Below are 17139 nucleotides of genomic sequence, written 5' to 3'. Positions count from 1 at the left end.
CCAGAAGCTGGAACAGGTAAGGAAGGATCCTTCCCTGGGTATCATCAAAGGGAGTATGGTCCTACCCCCATCTTGATTTTTTTTCAGATTTTTAGTTTCTAGTACTGAGATAATAAATTCCTGGTGTTCTAAGTCATTGAGTTATTCATGCTTTGTTAAGGTAGCTCTTGGAAATTATTATAGTAGTATAGCAAACATTTTCTTTGTAGTATCACAGAAGCTAACTGCTGCTACCTCTTGTGGAGTGTCTGAGGTTTGTAAAACCTCTTCTTTTAGTGCAGGTTCCTCCCTCAACTCATACTTTTCTTTGCTGGATATTCCCCCAGCAGATTCTTGAATGGAAGCTGCTTTGGTTACTTCTGAAATTTAATCCTTTGATACTGGGAGGGAGGATGGAGAAGATGATTTCTGAGCCTAGAGACAAATCAACATAAATTCAATTATTTATTCCACAGTTCTCTATGAGGTTTTGACAAACTAGTTACATTTTAAAACAGACAATATTGTTGTTACATTTAATTGAAATGAACACAGTTTTGAACTTCTAGTTTTTCCTCTTTTTTTTTTTTTTTTAAAGAAACCTAGTGATTGGGTTGTTACCCTTGGGCATTTGGGAGAAGGGAATACCAATGCTCTCTTTGAAGAAACATTACATGTATTTAAAACATTTAGGAATCAGATGTCAATTGAAACCTTATTACCAGGGGAATACATTAACAAGTAGATAGCTGGTCAGCATCATAGACTTCTTTTGTAGGTTGACAGTCAGGAGATGTGGCATTAAATAAGTTCTGGTGACTAAATAAGTCTCTCTTGTTCAGTTAACATTTCCAACTATATATTTGCACAATCTGTTTAATCAAATAATATAGTAAAAGTTTTGAATATTAACACAAGTTTAATAACAGGAGTACTAATCTTTTTCTGTTATCTATTATCTATCTATATTTGGCCCTCATCAGATCAGAATCTTTTAACCAGTTTTACCTGTTTTTCCTCATACTTTTCCTTTAATGTGTTGTCTTGGTATGATTATAATGTCTATCTTTGCTTTTATAGTTTTTAATTTTTGTGTCTCAAGAAGGTCTCTCTCACTAGTAGATGAGACATTCTTCTAGATTTTCTTCTATTGTTTGTTTTTAGTTTTATTTTTGAATTTAATGCATTTGAATTTTCTATGATATAGATTTTGTTTGGGATTTTTTCTTCTGAAGCACAATTATTGAATATCAAGTCACTCATGGAATTTTGAGAGCCAGAAAAACAGGCTGGGATAATATACAGTCAAGATACAAATCAGAAACAGATTTGTTCCATGGACTACGCTTTCTAGTAAAGTAGCCATTAGTCATGTATATTTAGCTTTTGAAATATAGCTAGTCTAACTGGAGAAATGCTATCAATGTAAAATATACTGTGGAATTCAAAGTTATAATTCAAAAAAGCAAATGTAAAATATTTAAATCTATAATTATCACTGAAAAGGTCAATATTCCTAAATTATTGAAAGAATAAGTAAAATTAGTGAAACTGTAGAAGATTTGAATGATGCAATCATTTAACTTGACTTAACCGTTTTAGAACATTTCATCCAATAGCAGAATATTCATTATTCTCAAGTACACATGGAACATTTACCAAAATAATCCATGTTCAGGGCCATGAAAAAACTTTGAAAAAAATTAAAATGATGCAAATCATGCCAGGCATGTTCTGTGACTATGAATACATATATGAATACATACTTCTAAATAATTCATGGATCAAAGAAAGAAATCAAGAGTAATTTGAATCATAGTAATTTGAACAAAATGAAAGTGAAAAGAATAATATATCAAAATTTGTTGAATATCACTAAAGCAGTATTTAAGACAAAATTTATTGCAGTAACTGCCTATTATAGAAAAAAAGGTCTGAAAATTGTTGTCCTAAATTTCTAACTTCAGGAACTAGAAGGGAAAAAGAAAAATTAAACTCAAATAAAAGAAATAGAATAAAAATCAGCAGAAATTAATTAAATTGAAAACAGAAAATATCAAATCAAAATTGCTCTTTTTAGAAGATTAATAAAATAAAACTGTAGACACTTACCAGAGAAAGAAGAAAAATACTAAACATCTGGAATAATAGAGGCAACATCTACATCTGATTATGAAGAAATTTAAAACGATAGTAGGGAAATATTACATAGAAGAATAGAAAGTTTAGAAATAGTCACATACATACATGGACATTGACTTTTGGTAGAGATGAAAATGAAAAGGCAGTTTGGTGGAGAAAGGATGGTACCAAAATAGCTGGATATCAATTTGGTAAGGAAAAAGAAGCCTTTTATTTACATGTTATATTATATATGCAAATAAATGGAGCATAGGCCATTCATGGAAAACCTCAAACTATAAGGGAACAAAAATATAAAACCTTCATGACCTTGGGTTAGGCCTGGATTTATTAGCTATATATGAAAAGCATGAGCCTGAAAGAACAAATTGACGAACTGTATTATTAAAAAGGTTTTGCTCTTCACAAGACATTATCAAGTGAATACAAAGACAGGCCATAGTCTGGAAGAAAATTTTGCAAATGATATATTTTAAAAAAGATTTGTTTCTAGAATGTGTGAGGAATTCTCAAAATGCAGTGAGGAACTCATAAAATGCAATAAGCACACAACAGTTAATTACCATAAGATGGGAATAGAAACTTCATGAAAGAAGATCTCTGTATACAGATAAACACATTACAAGCTCCTCTATATATAGTTCATCAGGGAAATACAAATACAAAATGACTTTAAGAAAATACTACGTAAACTTTTAGGATGGCAACAATTAAAAAGATGGACAGTACTCTATCTTTTTGCATCTTAACCATAAAATAACATATAAATAAGCCAATTAGAGTTTCTTTTCCATTTTTGTTATACAAGAATTCTTCATCTAGTTTAGAAAAAAAGACTTGGTGGCTGTAAAAATGCAGCCACAATGACTTTTACTTTGTGGCTTGCTTTATTACTTTCTTAATGATGTATTTTGAACAAGTATTTTTAATTGTAAGCTTACCCAACATAGTTTTTTCCTGAATGGTTAGTGCTTTTTTTGTATAGAAATTGGGACTTTATTTTTTTTAGTAATGTCTATTTGGTTAGTGCTTTTATAATAATAAATCCTTACTTATAAAGTCTAGAAGTTGTTCTAATATATTATTTCACCTTTTTACATTTTAATTTTCAATCCACTTAGGCATGTTTGCATATGATATGATAGTTGGTAAGCATTAGTGAGGCTTGGTTGTATTGCTTATGGTCATTCAGTTGAACAGTATAATTAATTGAACAGTCTGTCTTTACTCCTTTGTATCATAAACCAGAAGTCGTTATAAGTTATGTCTGGATTATCAATTGTGTTCCATCTGTCTTGGCTAATACCACATTGACTTTTGGTAAATCTATGTTAATATAATTTAACTAGCTTTCTTTTAGTTAATATTTGTATGTTTTATATATAAAAGGGTGTGTATCCTTTTATTTTTTGTAATTTTATCTAGATGTGTGTCTTAAAAGTATCATTTTTTGGATTGCATATATAAAGTTTAAAATTTTTTTGTTTTAAACTGGAGTTATAGAGGAGACAAAATTTCCTCTCATTTTGACCCCCACCCCCATCCGAGATAAGCCTGAAAATTAAATTGACCTAAGACAGATTAATGAGAGAAAACCACAGATTTATTTTATGCAAGTTGTACCTGGCACAGAAGCCCTCATAAGAATATGAAAACCCAAAGAAGCAGTTAGAGTCAGACAGAATAGTAATTCATAGAATATGATAAGGCAGAAGAGGCTTGAACTAACATAGGTAATTGGGTAGAAAAGTGACCAGAAAGGTAAGGATTAGTTTAACAAATTTGTTTGTATAAATTTTTCTTGGCTTTACTTTTCTGTACTTGATGGAAAGAATGTTACTTTCTTTGTAATAGGAAGGGCATCTTTAACATGGGAATTTCATCTTCTGCTTTTGAAAAACAGAATGAAGGCCAGAGTGATCTTAGACCTCCTTTTTATTTAAGTGACTTTAATTCAAAATGGTTTTGAAGAACAGCATATTTTAGGATGACACATTCTTAATTCATTTTCTTATATATATTAATGTAATTACTGATAACTAACTTTAAGTGTACCATCTTACTTTGTGCTTTCTGTTTGTCCCTCCTGTTCTGGGTTGAGATCTCACTCATGCTCCTTCTCTCCCTCCTGTTCTTTTGGATTTATTAAAATAAAAACATTACCTTCCCCTACCTTACTTTAATACTGATGTATTTGCTCACTGTTAAAAATGATATTCTAATTTTTATCAGCATATATTAATAATTACAGTGTGGAATGCTTTAAGTTCATTTCTACTATATTGACCACATAGCCTGTTATGTATTTTAAATTTATACATACTTAACATTATGAAACATTATTTTATATGCTTAATATATATTTAGAATTTTTAACTCTTTGATTCTTCCTATAGTCTTCCATCTTCTATATGGGATCATTTCCTTCTGAAATTCTAGTATCTTATTTAGAGAGTCTGCTGGTAACATTATATAAGTTGAGTTTTTCTTATTTTATCCTCTTAAGATGTATTTTTCATTATTTTTAGATATATTTTTTGCTGGCTGAAGAATTCTAATTTGCATAGAGGGTTTTTTGGCCTTCTTTCCCTTTTAATATTTTTGCCTTTGATTTTAATAGCTTTCTATAGTATGTTTGGGTGTAGTTTTTTCTTTTTTCTACCAGAGTTTTTTGAATCTGTAAGTTTGATATCTTCTGTTGGTTTCAGAAAATTGTTACCTTTCTTTCTTTTTTTAAAATAACTTTTTAATTGTAGGATGGACACAGTACCTTTATTTTATTTATTTATTTTTATATGGTGCTGAGGATCAAACCTAGTGCCTCACATATGGTAGGAAAGTGCTCTTTCACTGAGCCACAACCCCAGCCCAAATTGTTACCTTTCAATGTGCCTTATTCTGTATCTCCTCTCTTGGGAATCTGGTTACATATAATGACTTTATATATATCTTGTATATTCTTGTCCCACATCCCAATCCAATATTTTAATCTCTTTGCACTTCATTCTGAATATTTCTTATAATATAGCTTTATTTCACTAATTTTCACTTCATCAGCAACTAATTTGCTATTAAACCCATCTATTTGTTCTTAATCTCATTATAGACTTATTATTTTTAGAATTATTGGTTCTTTTTTTCAAATTTTCTGTGACTGTACTCATCTCTCACCCCAGTTTCCAATTCTCTGCTGAAATTATCAATCTTGTTTTGTAATCTTTACATGGGTATTCAGTTATTTTTAAATGTTTGGGTAATACCATCTGGCGGTTCTGCAGGTCTTTTTCTTTTCAATAGTTCAGCTATTTCTCACTTTTTAATAAATTCAAAAGTCTATACTGCTATTGTTGCTTCCTATAGGTTTTCATATGAAGACATTTGCTTATTCACTAATATATTTTTGTGATTTCTATATTTTTATATCTGGACTATTCAAATATATATATATATGTATGTTTTCAAATATCTAATACTTTGAAGCTACCTTTGTATCTGATTTCTAATTTACTGCATTATGATCAGAGAGCCAAGTATTGTGTTGATTATTTTGCATGCTTTTGTCTGTTTGCTTTGATAACTTAAGATTTTCTCATTTATTCTTATAAATGTCATCACAGTTTGTCTAGGTGTTCTTTTTATTGATCTTCTTGGGACTTAGTGGACATTTTCAACTTGTATATTTAGTTCTTGAAAGTTCTTGGCTATTAGCTGTTACTCCCTTCCTAATTTTTCTGGATTTGTTAATTTCTAGAACTCTTACTGTATACCTATTGGAGTAACTGCATCTCTCTTTGATTTTTCAACTTTTTCTAATATGTATTTTATCATTTCTTTATAATATTCTGGGTTATTTCCTCAACCTGATCTTTATATATCAAGAAAAAGAGCTGCTCCCTAAGCTCTCGGGTCTGTGTAACAGTTGCAGTGGGTGCTCAGTGCTCTCTAGCTTCCTTAACTTCTCTTGTGATTCTTCATTAATCAGTACTTCCAATGTTTATTTCTTACCTCCACACTTGAGTATACTTTTCTCTATTTTTCATATTTTCTATCTATGAAGCAAGATTGTGTATGTGAATATATAGATATAATCATAAATGCAAAGTTATTTTTCACATGAATGGCATTTCACTGTATGTTATTTGCCAACATTTTAAGCCATTTAAAATTGTTTTATAGAAGATATCCTCCTAAGGGCTGATGTTGTGGCTCAGCAGTGGAGCGCTCTCCTAGCACCACATAAAAATAAATAAAGGTATTGTGTCCAACTACAACTAAAAAATAAATATTTTTTAAAAAAGAAGATATCCTTCTGGTTGATTTTATTTAACTGTTCAAACAATGATTATCATATACCAAAATCCATTATTCCTTACTTTGCCTACCATTTTCACTTTCTATCTAAATGCTTTTGAAATTTTGCCACTCAAGTGCTTCTGTAAAGCATCACTATAACCAATTTCTTATGCAAATGAAGCAATTATTTCCCTAGGGATCAGTTTCCCCCTTTAATCTTAATTCATTTAGAAATACAAGAGATTTTTGCTTGGTTTTATAACCATGCCTTTCCAATGTCTCATATGTCTTTTGTGGCCTTCAATTTTTCTACTGCTGTGTCCACAAAAAAAGTAAACTGACTAATTACTCTTGTTTTATGAAATCATAATTATAAAGTCCTCATGGTTTAATTAATTGCCTCTCTGTGTTGGATTTCTTGCTGATTCTGATACAAAGTTCTTCACAATATAGGTTATTAAAATTATTCTAGTCACAATTTGGAAAAAAGGTGCTATTATTTTCTCTTCTGAGCTGACCTCCAGATGCCATTGAAGATGTTAAGATACTTTTGTTGAGTTGGCAGTTGGTGTTTCATACAACTCTGCTATTTTCTTTTTCTATTCTCCTTTGAAGGGAAAATATGATTGGGTTATTTTCTAGATAAGAAGTGTTTATTTTATAGAGCATGCTGAGATGTTCTTGCTAGGTACACAGACACTAATATATCATATTTTAAAATTTTTCTGTAATTATTAAAATTATGTGGTAAAAAAGAGCATAATCAATGAAAGTTATTATACACTAATACTCTCAGAAACACCGCTGACACACATTAATTTTCAGGGCTTTTTCCGTAAAAGGTAGACACAATTCTTCCTCACATTCTACAAAATGAAACATCATATTAGGTTTTGAGTATGACTATAGCAGTGATCTATGTTTTCTTCTCCATTGCCAACATCATTAATCCCATAGTGCTCAGGGAAGGAAAAATAAATAACCTTTGACTTTCTCCTTTTTAAAAACTCCCTAAATAGGATTGTTTGAAGAAGCATCATCTATTTTTGGTCATGTTTTCAGGAGCATTGAATCTCACTTTAGAACCTGTGGAATGCATCCCCTTAAACATTAATTTTTGGTGGTCATTTGTATGTGCATCCCATGTCTTAAGGGATCCACATTACTTTGGGAAAGTGATACTCTCTACTTGATTTGGGCATTTGGCCAGAAACTAAGGTTCTCTTTTTTCTGAACATTCTTTCACATATAAAATGTACTTGGGTTACCTTTTCCTCACTCTTCCTTGTATATTTGTATGTTCTAATCAGTCTTGTTCTTAATGTATTTGCGTATTCTTTCTTCCTGAATAATTTATTATTAGCCTAAATTTCAGTCAAATATTAATACAAGAATATTTTTCTTCTCATTCCCCAATGTAGAACAATATAGTAGGAATCACTGGTGAAGAAGACCTAGGTTTCTTTTACTAACTAGCTTTGTGACCTTTTGGCAGGACTTTTTGACATTAATTTAAATAATCCATTTTTAAAAAGGATTTGAGTAAATGATCTTTAAACTTTTCTCTAGAAATGTTTTTGACTAGATATATAATTTGATAAATATGAAAATATCCACTGAGGAACTTAAACTGTATTTACTGCCTTTGGTATAAGTAGCATGTACAAAAAATATCTAGTGAGGAATGTAAACTATATTTATTGCCTTTGCTATAAGTAGCGATATTCAATTATGCATGTTAAGATTATTAAACTATAAACACATGAAACAGATTATAAGGCACAGAAAATATTTTCTTTTATAGGTATTTGCTTTCTCCTGCTGTTTTTAAACAAAGACAAAAATGCCAATACGACCAGATCTTCAGGTATGTAGTCCTGGAGAACAGAAGGAAGTCTTTTAATTCCTAAAATCATTTTTCATGTAATTGTACATATTCAGTACTATAATCTCAGTCAATCTTCATTCTCTCTTTCTCTCTCCCTCCCTCCATCTCTCTCACTACCCCCCCAACCCCCCACCCAGTACTAGGAATTGAACAACTTGGGGCTCTCAGCCACTGAGCCACAGCCACAGCCATTTTTTTTTTCTTTTTTCATTTTGAGACAGGGCCTCACCAAGTTGCTAAAGCTGGTCTGGAACTTGAAATTCTCCTGCCTTAGCCTCCCAAGCCACTGGGATTATAGCGTGCAAGATGCTATACCCAGTTTCAGTGCTATAATCTTTAGCAGTAACTAAGCTTCCCTGTTTTTATGAAATGGTTAGAGTAGATCAATTTACATAAATATTTCCTTTCATTCATTTAATAGATATGTTTTCAAAATCATATTAAAATGTAGGATATTAAAGATAATGATTCTTTATACATATACCTTTTACTTACACACTAATTTAAGTCATAGTAGTATGCCTGGATATTTTTATATCAACTTTTTAAACTTGTAGTTTAAGTTTTAATAAAATCTATTTACATTGTATATGATTCAACATCAAGTCTGCTTAGTGGTCAGCTTGAATTATGAAAACTCATTACTGAAATTATACTAAATAGCAGGGAAGGCAAGTTTTGTAAACATTATAAATATTACATAAGAGTACTATTTAAATTATATTGATTGGTATAGTTTTTAAAAGGTGTTTTTGCCTATCTTTATGCAGTTTTCTTTACTATTTAAATCACACTAAGAACTTGGTAGTCAGATATGCTAATTTTATCTATGGTATTAAAATATTATTAAAAAGTTGATTTCACTTTTTTCATCAAATTTTCATTGTGTCCAGTATAATAATGGTGACTCTAACAATAAAAGATTAATTTGGCCATATTAGTGAAATATTTTTCTTACCTAGAATTTTGTTAACAGATAAAGTTAATCTCTCAGTTACTTCAGATTTAATAGTGGGTAGGTTTTTTAAAAATTGAATTATTAGTTTGTTTGAGAGGTTTTGTGTGAAAATAATTCTCAAATTACTAGAATGCATAAGGGAACTATTTTGGTTTTGATTTAATATATGTGCCATTAACTGTATTTCTCTAGCAGTTGGAAAAGTGCGTTGATGATGCTTTAAGAAAAAATGATTTCAAACCTTTGAAAACACTTTTACAAATTGATATATGTGAAGATGTGAAGATTAAATGCAGTAAACAGTTTTTCCACAAGTTGGATGACCTTATATGCAGGGTAAATATTAATTTTTGCTTAAAGTTGTTAAAATTGTTAGATTTTTATTTTCTAGGAAGTACACCATTAGAAAAAAATGAAGAGGCTTAGGAAATATTGCTTGCAATTATATAGATAAATGTTTATTTTACCGTTTGCTTTTTTATTTTTCATTTGAGGAGTTTTAACACATTGAACTCTTACCATTATTAAATATTATGCAGTTAAATATTATGTCGTTTTCTTTACTAAGAACTTAGTAGTCAGATATGCTGGGTTTTTTGTATCTTGTGTAAAAGTATTATTTTAATAATAACATTTTAACATTGACTTCAATTTTTTTCATCAAATTTTTATTTTGTCCAGCATAATCGTGGGGGGTAAAAAAATACTGTTTACCTGTTTTTAGTTTTTAGTTTAAACAACTTGATATTTTTTAAATAAACTTATCAGCATGCTTTTATTTATTTTTTAGTTGTGAATAGACCTTTATTTTTTTTATTCAGTGCTGAGAATTGAACCCAGTGCCTCAGACATGCAAGGCAAATGCTTTACCACTGAGCTACAACCCCAGCCCTGATCAGTGCGTTTTTAATGTGACACAGTGCTTGGTGCTTTCAGAAATAAAGATGATGGTAATCTTTCAGCATTTGTGAGGATTAGAACTATAAGTATAATGCTCCTGGCACAATTTCTATTCTATACTATTTTGTTTTTATAGAAGTTTAAATATATACTTTTCATTTCAGGAACTTAATAAAAAGAATATCCAAACTGCCTCAACCATTTTGGTTTCTATTGGAAGATGTGGCAAAAATATCAGCATATTGGGACAAGCTGGGCTTCAAACCATGATAAAACAAGGACTAGTTCAAAAGATAAGTATAGAATATGTAAAATATGCATGTAAGGGAAGTATAAAAGATGTACTTTTTATTAAAATGGTCCCAACTGTCAAAAAATAAATTTAGGAGATTTATGCAAAATTTTGAAAATAAATATTTTTAAACCTTGTGGTATATGCTACAAAAGTAAAGATCACAAGGAGATTGTAGCAAAGCTCCTTGATAATCATGTGAATTTAAGGTCTGTGGTCTCCCTTTGACTTTATTTTTTATTTAACTGTTCTTAGTCACCAACTTCATTTTTGTTTTTATATTGTTTACTGACCGTCTCCTATGCCAATATTTAGGATATTATTGTCTTTATATCAATTACTGTATAACCAGTATCTTGGATGGTGCCTGGAAAGTAGTATGTACTCAAGTAACTAAATTGACTAAAATAAAATAGTGCTGAAACTTTTCATATAGTAATGATACCAAACTTTTCATATAGTAATAATCTACATTGCAATGATAATTTATTTTCATATACTCTAACAAATGTACCTGCACTAGGAATTTGAAGGGGGAAATAAAGATCTTCTACCTAGACTTAGATTAGATTCATCCATTCCCATCTTATAGTGAGTTAACCAAAAAACAAAAATGAAGAAGATGTTTTGAAGAATGAACTTATTTTGATACAGTACTGAAATTTTTATTTTTAATGTCTCTTTTTGCCTAGGTTTACTATCTATACAAATAAAAATACATTTTCAAACTTATTAAAATGGAATTCAAATGAACTAATATGTATAATTCCTGTTTTTTTTCTACATGGTTACCTGGTTTGAAAAATCCAGAGAGATTATTCTCAGTCGAGGAAATTCAAAAGATGAAGCTGTTATAAATATGATAGAAGACTTATTTGATCTTTTGATGGTAAAAATCACATTGATTAACTGATGTTATAAAGCATGTGTTTATTTAGAAAATCATTTGTGTTCTCTATTCGTCAATAACAGATTGATTAATGATTTGGTTGGATTAGTCTGTTTAGATTGCAAAAAACATTTCTATTGGTTTATCTGATTCAATGGTTCATTAATAAAATTTAATTATGCTATGAATTAAAATATAAATTGCCATTTTAATACAATTTTAATGATTTATATTAGAATATAATAAATTATACATTAAATATTATTCACTTTTTTTAGGTCATACATGACATCGATGATGAAGGTAAAATAAACATTTCTGCTGCAACAATGACTTACTGTTAGTTTTAGTATAATTTTGCAAGTTTTAGTATAATTTTGCAATTCATGTAATATGTCCTAATGTTAGAAACTTTTTATCTATAAGGGATCAAAAAGATAATAAAACTTTGGATGTTGTAAGCCAAGAGAAAAACATGAGAATATTATGTAGATACTTATATAATAACAAAGAAAACAAATGTCTGCAAATGTTTTATTAATATAATTGAGAATAAAATAATTGAATTTTTTGTAGTACATAGATCTACTAATGAGAAAGATAGCATTCTTTTTTTGAGCGGGGTAACATTTCACTATTGTTTAAAGTTAGTGTGCCCTATTTTCAGAATTGATTACATATATTCATTTGCTAATGTTTACCTTCAGGAAATTTATGTATGTCAAATTAGAAAAATGTCTTTTCAAGCAGAATATATAAGTTCATAAGCATGATCTCAATTGAACATGGTTATTACTTAGAACTCATTAACAGAATTCTGTTAGGTTATTTTTTAAATATTTGCCTTTTAAAATGTCATTGCATTATAGATAATCTCTTCCAATTGAAGGCTATTGGGAAGCACCTGAGTTGCACCTATTAAAAGGACTTTGAAATAGAGAAATTTCCTTTGAATTCATATTAAGGTCCAAAAACATGGGTGGACCCATAGTTACAGTGTGGAAAAAAAATATGGCCTATAAATTTGTGTGGGAATGGAGATGTTGCTTTTTGTCATAACTTCTAATAGTTTAGGAAATGTATAAGGTAGCTTGGTATTACTTGCCACTGACAACTTTAGTTATCATTAAAACAACTTTATTGCAGTGTAAATTCATCATGAGCACTATTTGTCTTATAATTTAGGGCTCAATTCATTAAGCAGCATTTTCAACTCTACAATCAAAGCTAGTTATCAAGAGATGTTTAGTATTCAGTAATAGTAAAGATAATTCTTATTCAGAAAAAGTTTAGTCTTGGTCCTGAGTCTCAAGAGTGACTCTATTGCCACTATTAAGTCATGGACTGCTGTGTTGTAGGGCAAGTAGCATACTTGTTTACTATTTCTAACAAAAATTCACATAACTGACAATGGCTGACTAAGACAAGAGAATGAATGAAGCTCACCTTTGGCACTGGTTCAATAAAAAATGACATTCATATGTCGTCTGTAGGTACCTGCTTATATGTAAATATAGCCATACAAAAACAGTGGGTTGGACTTAGTTGGTGTGCCATAATTTGCCAGCCCTTGATCTGATAGAATCAAGAGAATGCAGAATATGCCCTTTCACTTGTGACTAGCAAGTGTCTTGTGATAAGCAGTCAGATCAAAGTTATTTTATCTCTGTATTTTTATTGGTTGAGTAAGACTTCCCCAAGATGCCAGTTGAGTCTGGTCAATAATTTATAAATACAGCTATTTGTTATCTTCAAAGCCAAAAAGTTTTAAATTAATTGTGGTCTATTTAAATAATAATTAACACTGCCTTTTCATTGATTTGATTTTCTTACAATTCACATAACAACCTCATCTAAATTCTTACGTTTTTAGGGGAGGAAAAAGCCCTAAAGCATCAGCAATTATATAATTGATTTTTGAAAGTAAATTATATCTTTTTATCTCAGTATATTTTATCTTCTAGTTACTTTGGAAAGTTATCCATTTTCTGTTGCAGTATTTCTGTAGTTATTTTTAAAATTTACATTATGAAATATAGCATAGCAAATTCCTGAAATGAGAAGTTGGATATGGGCTTATTTCATGCTTCTTGATGCCCTTCTTCAGAATTGCAATAATACATCCTTCCCACTAATTGATGTAAGAAAAAAAAAAACTGCCTTTTTAAAGGATTTACAATTAACATTTATCAACAATTTAACACTTTTATTCAGGTAAACAGCAAGTAGTAGAAAGTTTCGTACCTCGAATTTGTGCCCTGGTTATTGACTCAAGAGTGAATATTTGTATTCAGCAGGAGGTAAAGTTGCATTTGATTGTCTTTTAATCCTAAGAATTTCCAAGTAAAGAAATCTTACACTAATTCATCAAATTAAAGATTTATTTCATTTTAAACTAAATTAACTTTTGGAGTGTATTTATATTGACTTAATCCATTGCCTGGTATATTTCCTAAATGTAAAAAATTCATAACCATGTGGATTTATATATACATATAGTCATGCTAAAATAAATTATGTTATCAAGATATTGGGATCATTAAATATATGAATGCCAAAATAACTTATATTTGTGTCTGTTTACATACATATACCATAAGAACAAATTTAATAAGGTAATTTTTTTTGTTTCCATAGAACTTACAATAGAATAATTGCCATTTTGCAAAGGGTATAAATGCTTTAAGTACAGGAGTCATGTTATATTCTATTTTTAATATCTATGATTTGTCATTTTGTATTTAATTTTTCATATATTCTTTCTTTTATCCTGTTCCATTCCCTGTATAAAATACAGTGATTAAGATAAAAAACTTCTGAGTTTATGTGCCTGTTTATATAAATAGTTAATGTTTTACTGAGTATAAAGTTAATTCTTTTTCTTTCTTTTCTAGACCTTAAAAAAAATGAATGCCATGCTTGACAAAATGCCTCAAGATGCAAGGAAAATACTTTCTAACCAAGAAATGTTAACACTCATGTAATAATTTGTACTATATTGCTTTTATTAGTTGTTCAAGTCAAGAATTTAAAGAATGTTTTATAAGGCAATAAGGCAACCATGAGCTTGCATTAAATAATTGAAACATACACACTTTGTAGGTTTAATATATGCATGAATTTTCTGCAAAAGTCATTTATGCTAGCCAATTATAAATTTTACTGAATTCCCCAAAACATGTGGGCTTTCTATTTAATGAATACTAGTTCAGTATATAACCTATTATTTTAATTTACAGGAGTAGTATGGGTGAAAGAATTTTAGATGCTGGAGGTAAGTATATCTTTTAAGATTTTAAATAATTTCAAATTTATAAATAATACTTAATAAAATATTAGCATAATGTGACATATGAAGGAATTATAAACTCTTTATATACAATCATGCATTTTAAATTACTTTAGTATAAACAAATTCAAAAGTGTCTTTGGGACACAGATAATTTGTCATTAGATAAATATAATTTATGCCTAATGGTAATTTATGAATAATAGTTGTTTTCTAATAGTTTTGAATTACTTATGATAAACAATTCCTCAAATGGTATTTTGTGAAATTAGAAGGTCTAATATTCCTGGGATAAATAAACTTTTTTTTAAACAGTATCTTTACTAAAAGAATCTAAATTTTATTTCCAAAGTTTCCTATGAGCAAATTTTGATGTAGTTATTTACTGATTTACATAGGGTAAATCAAGGTTTAAAGTACCATGGGTTAATTATAAACATTATGTCGAAGAAAAGGAAAACAAAATTCCGTGATTCATATACTACTGTATCTGATTCATATACTACTGTTCTGCAGTTTACAACTCTAGTAAAAATAGTGAAACAGCAGAGTCTGAATATTTAGATGTTTCTTCTAAATACTTTTTGAAATTTTACTCTTCTATCAGTAATCTTGTTTTTTAAAAAATTGGACTGTTTAATTATTATAATGATAAAATGTATCTAACCCAAAAAGGAAAGTAGCAAAAGATGAATAAACTATACCAGCATTTTCATATTTCTCTTTCTGTTTCTAAAGCCTTTGAAAATGTATGTAGTTTTATAAATTAATTTTTGTAATTTCAAATCATACATTAATTTACATTTTTTTCTAGATTATGACTTGCAGGTGGGCATTGTGGAAGCTTTATGTAGAATGACCACAGAAAAACAAAGACAAGAACTGGCATGTCAGTGGTTTTCAATGGATTTTATTGCTAATGCATTTAAAGGAATTAAAGACTCTGAATTTGAAACAGTAAGTGGAATAAAAGAAATAGAAATAAGCAAGTGTTTTTGTTTGATTATGATTTTTAAAAAAGTCTTTCTCTTTTTAAAATTAGGATTGCAGGATATTTCTCAACCTTGTAAATGGCATGCTTGGAGATAAGAGAAGGTAAACTCAAAGCAACCATTTACTGATAAATAGAGCTCAAGAGGGAACATCTAGTGTTAAACCTTTATTAATATAACTTTATTTGTTCTTTTATATTTGCGTATGTAGTGAACTTGGGTGTTTAATTTAAAACAATATTTTATGTAACATCATTTAGTTAATTACTATACCAGTAATCTGAAATAATCCTTTGCTGACCTTGTTTAGCTTTCTACTTTGTGAAGAAAAAGTGCATTCCTATTTAATTCATATTAATCATTTTGTGCCTCCAAATTTCATACAGTTTTTCAGATTTGCATAGTCATTATTACTTAGTGTTTGAGGAATAATAAAAATCTAAGTATATATTTCTTAAACTGCCTCCTTCATGTACATACTAGCATGAAAGTATGAAGCAAAGACATCATCTCATTACTTTATAATTGATATATTGTTTAATCACAGGCATGAGAAAATACATAATAAATTTTTATAATGATACAACAATAGTATTTGTAATGCCTGATTTCTTAATTGATGTCGTGGATGAATTAGTTTGTATTTACTTACTAAGGAAATGAAAAATACAGTGAGGGTTAAATGCAAGAAGTCATATTACCTGGATCTAAATTGTAAGTTCACACCTTCCTTGTGTGTGTGTGTGTGTGTGTGTGTGTGTGTATACATATATGTATGAATATGTATACACACATCACATACCCCTCCACACACAAATTATTTAACTGTACTCCCTCAGTTTGCCTTAGCTATAAGAATACTGATAATACCTATCTTGTGTTTGTTGTGAATATTAAGTGGTATAATATGTTAAGTGTATAAAATAGTATTTGACCATGAAAGAAAACTGTAAGAAGTTATTTTTTTACTATCAGAATTATTTACTTAACTTTTACTATGGAACTTTTGTTGTATTAGTGTAGTGTAAGGAAACTTAGGAATTTATGCTCATATTTGATAGTAAACACAAAATATTTGATATAGTTACTTTGTGAAACTAGTAGGTTGAGTAGTATCCTCAAAGTAATATGCTTTTCTTTACCCAAGCAAATTTCCATTAAACACTGATGTTATAAGGTGATAGACAGGATTTCATTTAAAATGTTATGACCACTGACTGATTATTCTTTGATTCTAGGCATGAGTCTATGACTGGAGAAGATTAAGCTGTGAAGGTTTATTAACTTTTTAAACCACTTTCTATTTCAGGGTTTTTACATTTCCTTGTTTGTCAGCATTTCTTGATAAATATGAGGTAAATTTGAAATTTAAAACATGTTGTTAGATTAATTTTGGAAAGTCAAATAAATTACGGGATTTGATACAAGAAATTAATAAGCTGGTTTAGTATTTTATATGACAGTGACACCAGGAAAAATTCTGTGAAAATACAGCACATGTGTAGCTGTAACTCTAC

General features: G+C 29.3%; 1 protein-coding gene across 1 annotated transcript in view; it reads left to right on the top strand.

The window, feature by feature from the left end:
• The first annotated feature begins 8257 nt into the window (after nucleotides 1-8257).
• Nucleotides 8258-17139, top strand: part of Sycp2 (synaptonemal complex protein 2) — a 61694-nt gene continuing 52812 nt past the window's right edge. The window contains exons 1-11 of the mRNA XM_026408359.2: nucleotides 8258-8281; nucleotides 9453-9596; nucleotides 10325-10453; nucleotides 11237-11341; nucleotides 11620-11644; nucleotides 13556-13641; nucleotides 14236-14321; nucleotides 14581-14615; nucleotides 15445-15587; nucleotides 15673-15725; nucleotides 16932-16977. Coding sequence (XP_026264144.2) covers nucleotides 8258-8281; nucleotides 9453-9596; nucleotides 10325-10453; nucleotides 11237-11341; nucleotides 11620-11644; nucleotides 13556-13641; nucleotides 14236-14321; nucleotides 14581-14615; nucleotides 15445-15587; nucleotides 15673-15725; nucleotides 16932-16977 — 876 coding nt within the window. The remainder of the gene's footprint in view (nucleotides 8282-9452; nucleotides 9597-10324; nucleotides 10454-11236; nucleotides 11342-11619; nucleotides 11645-13555; nucleotides 13642-14235; nucleotides 14322-14580; nucleotides 14616-15444; nucleotides 15588-15672; nucleotides 15726-16931; nucleotides 16978-17139) is intronic.

The sequence above is a fragment of the Urocitellus parryii genome, chromosome 6, assembly GCF_045843805.1.
Source record: "Urocitellus parryii isolate mUroPar1 chromosome 6, mUroPar1.hap1, whole genome shotgun sequence".
Lineage (NCBI taxonomy): Eukaryota > Metazoa > Chordata > Mammalia > Rodentia > Sciuridae > Urocitellus > Urocitellus parryii.
This window is presented reverse-complemented; position numbering and strand designations above follow the sequence as displayed.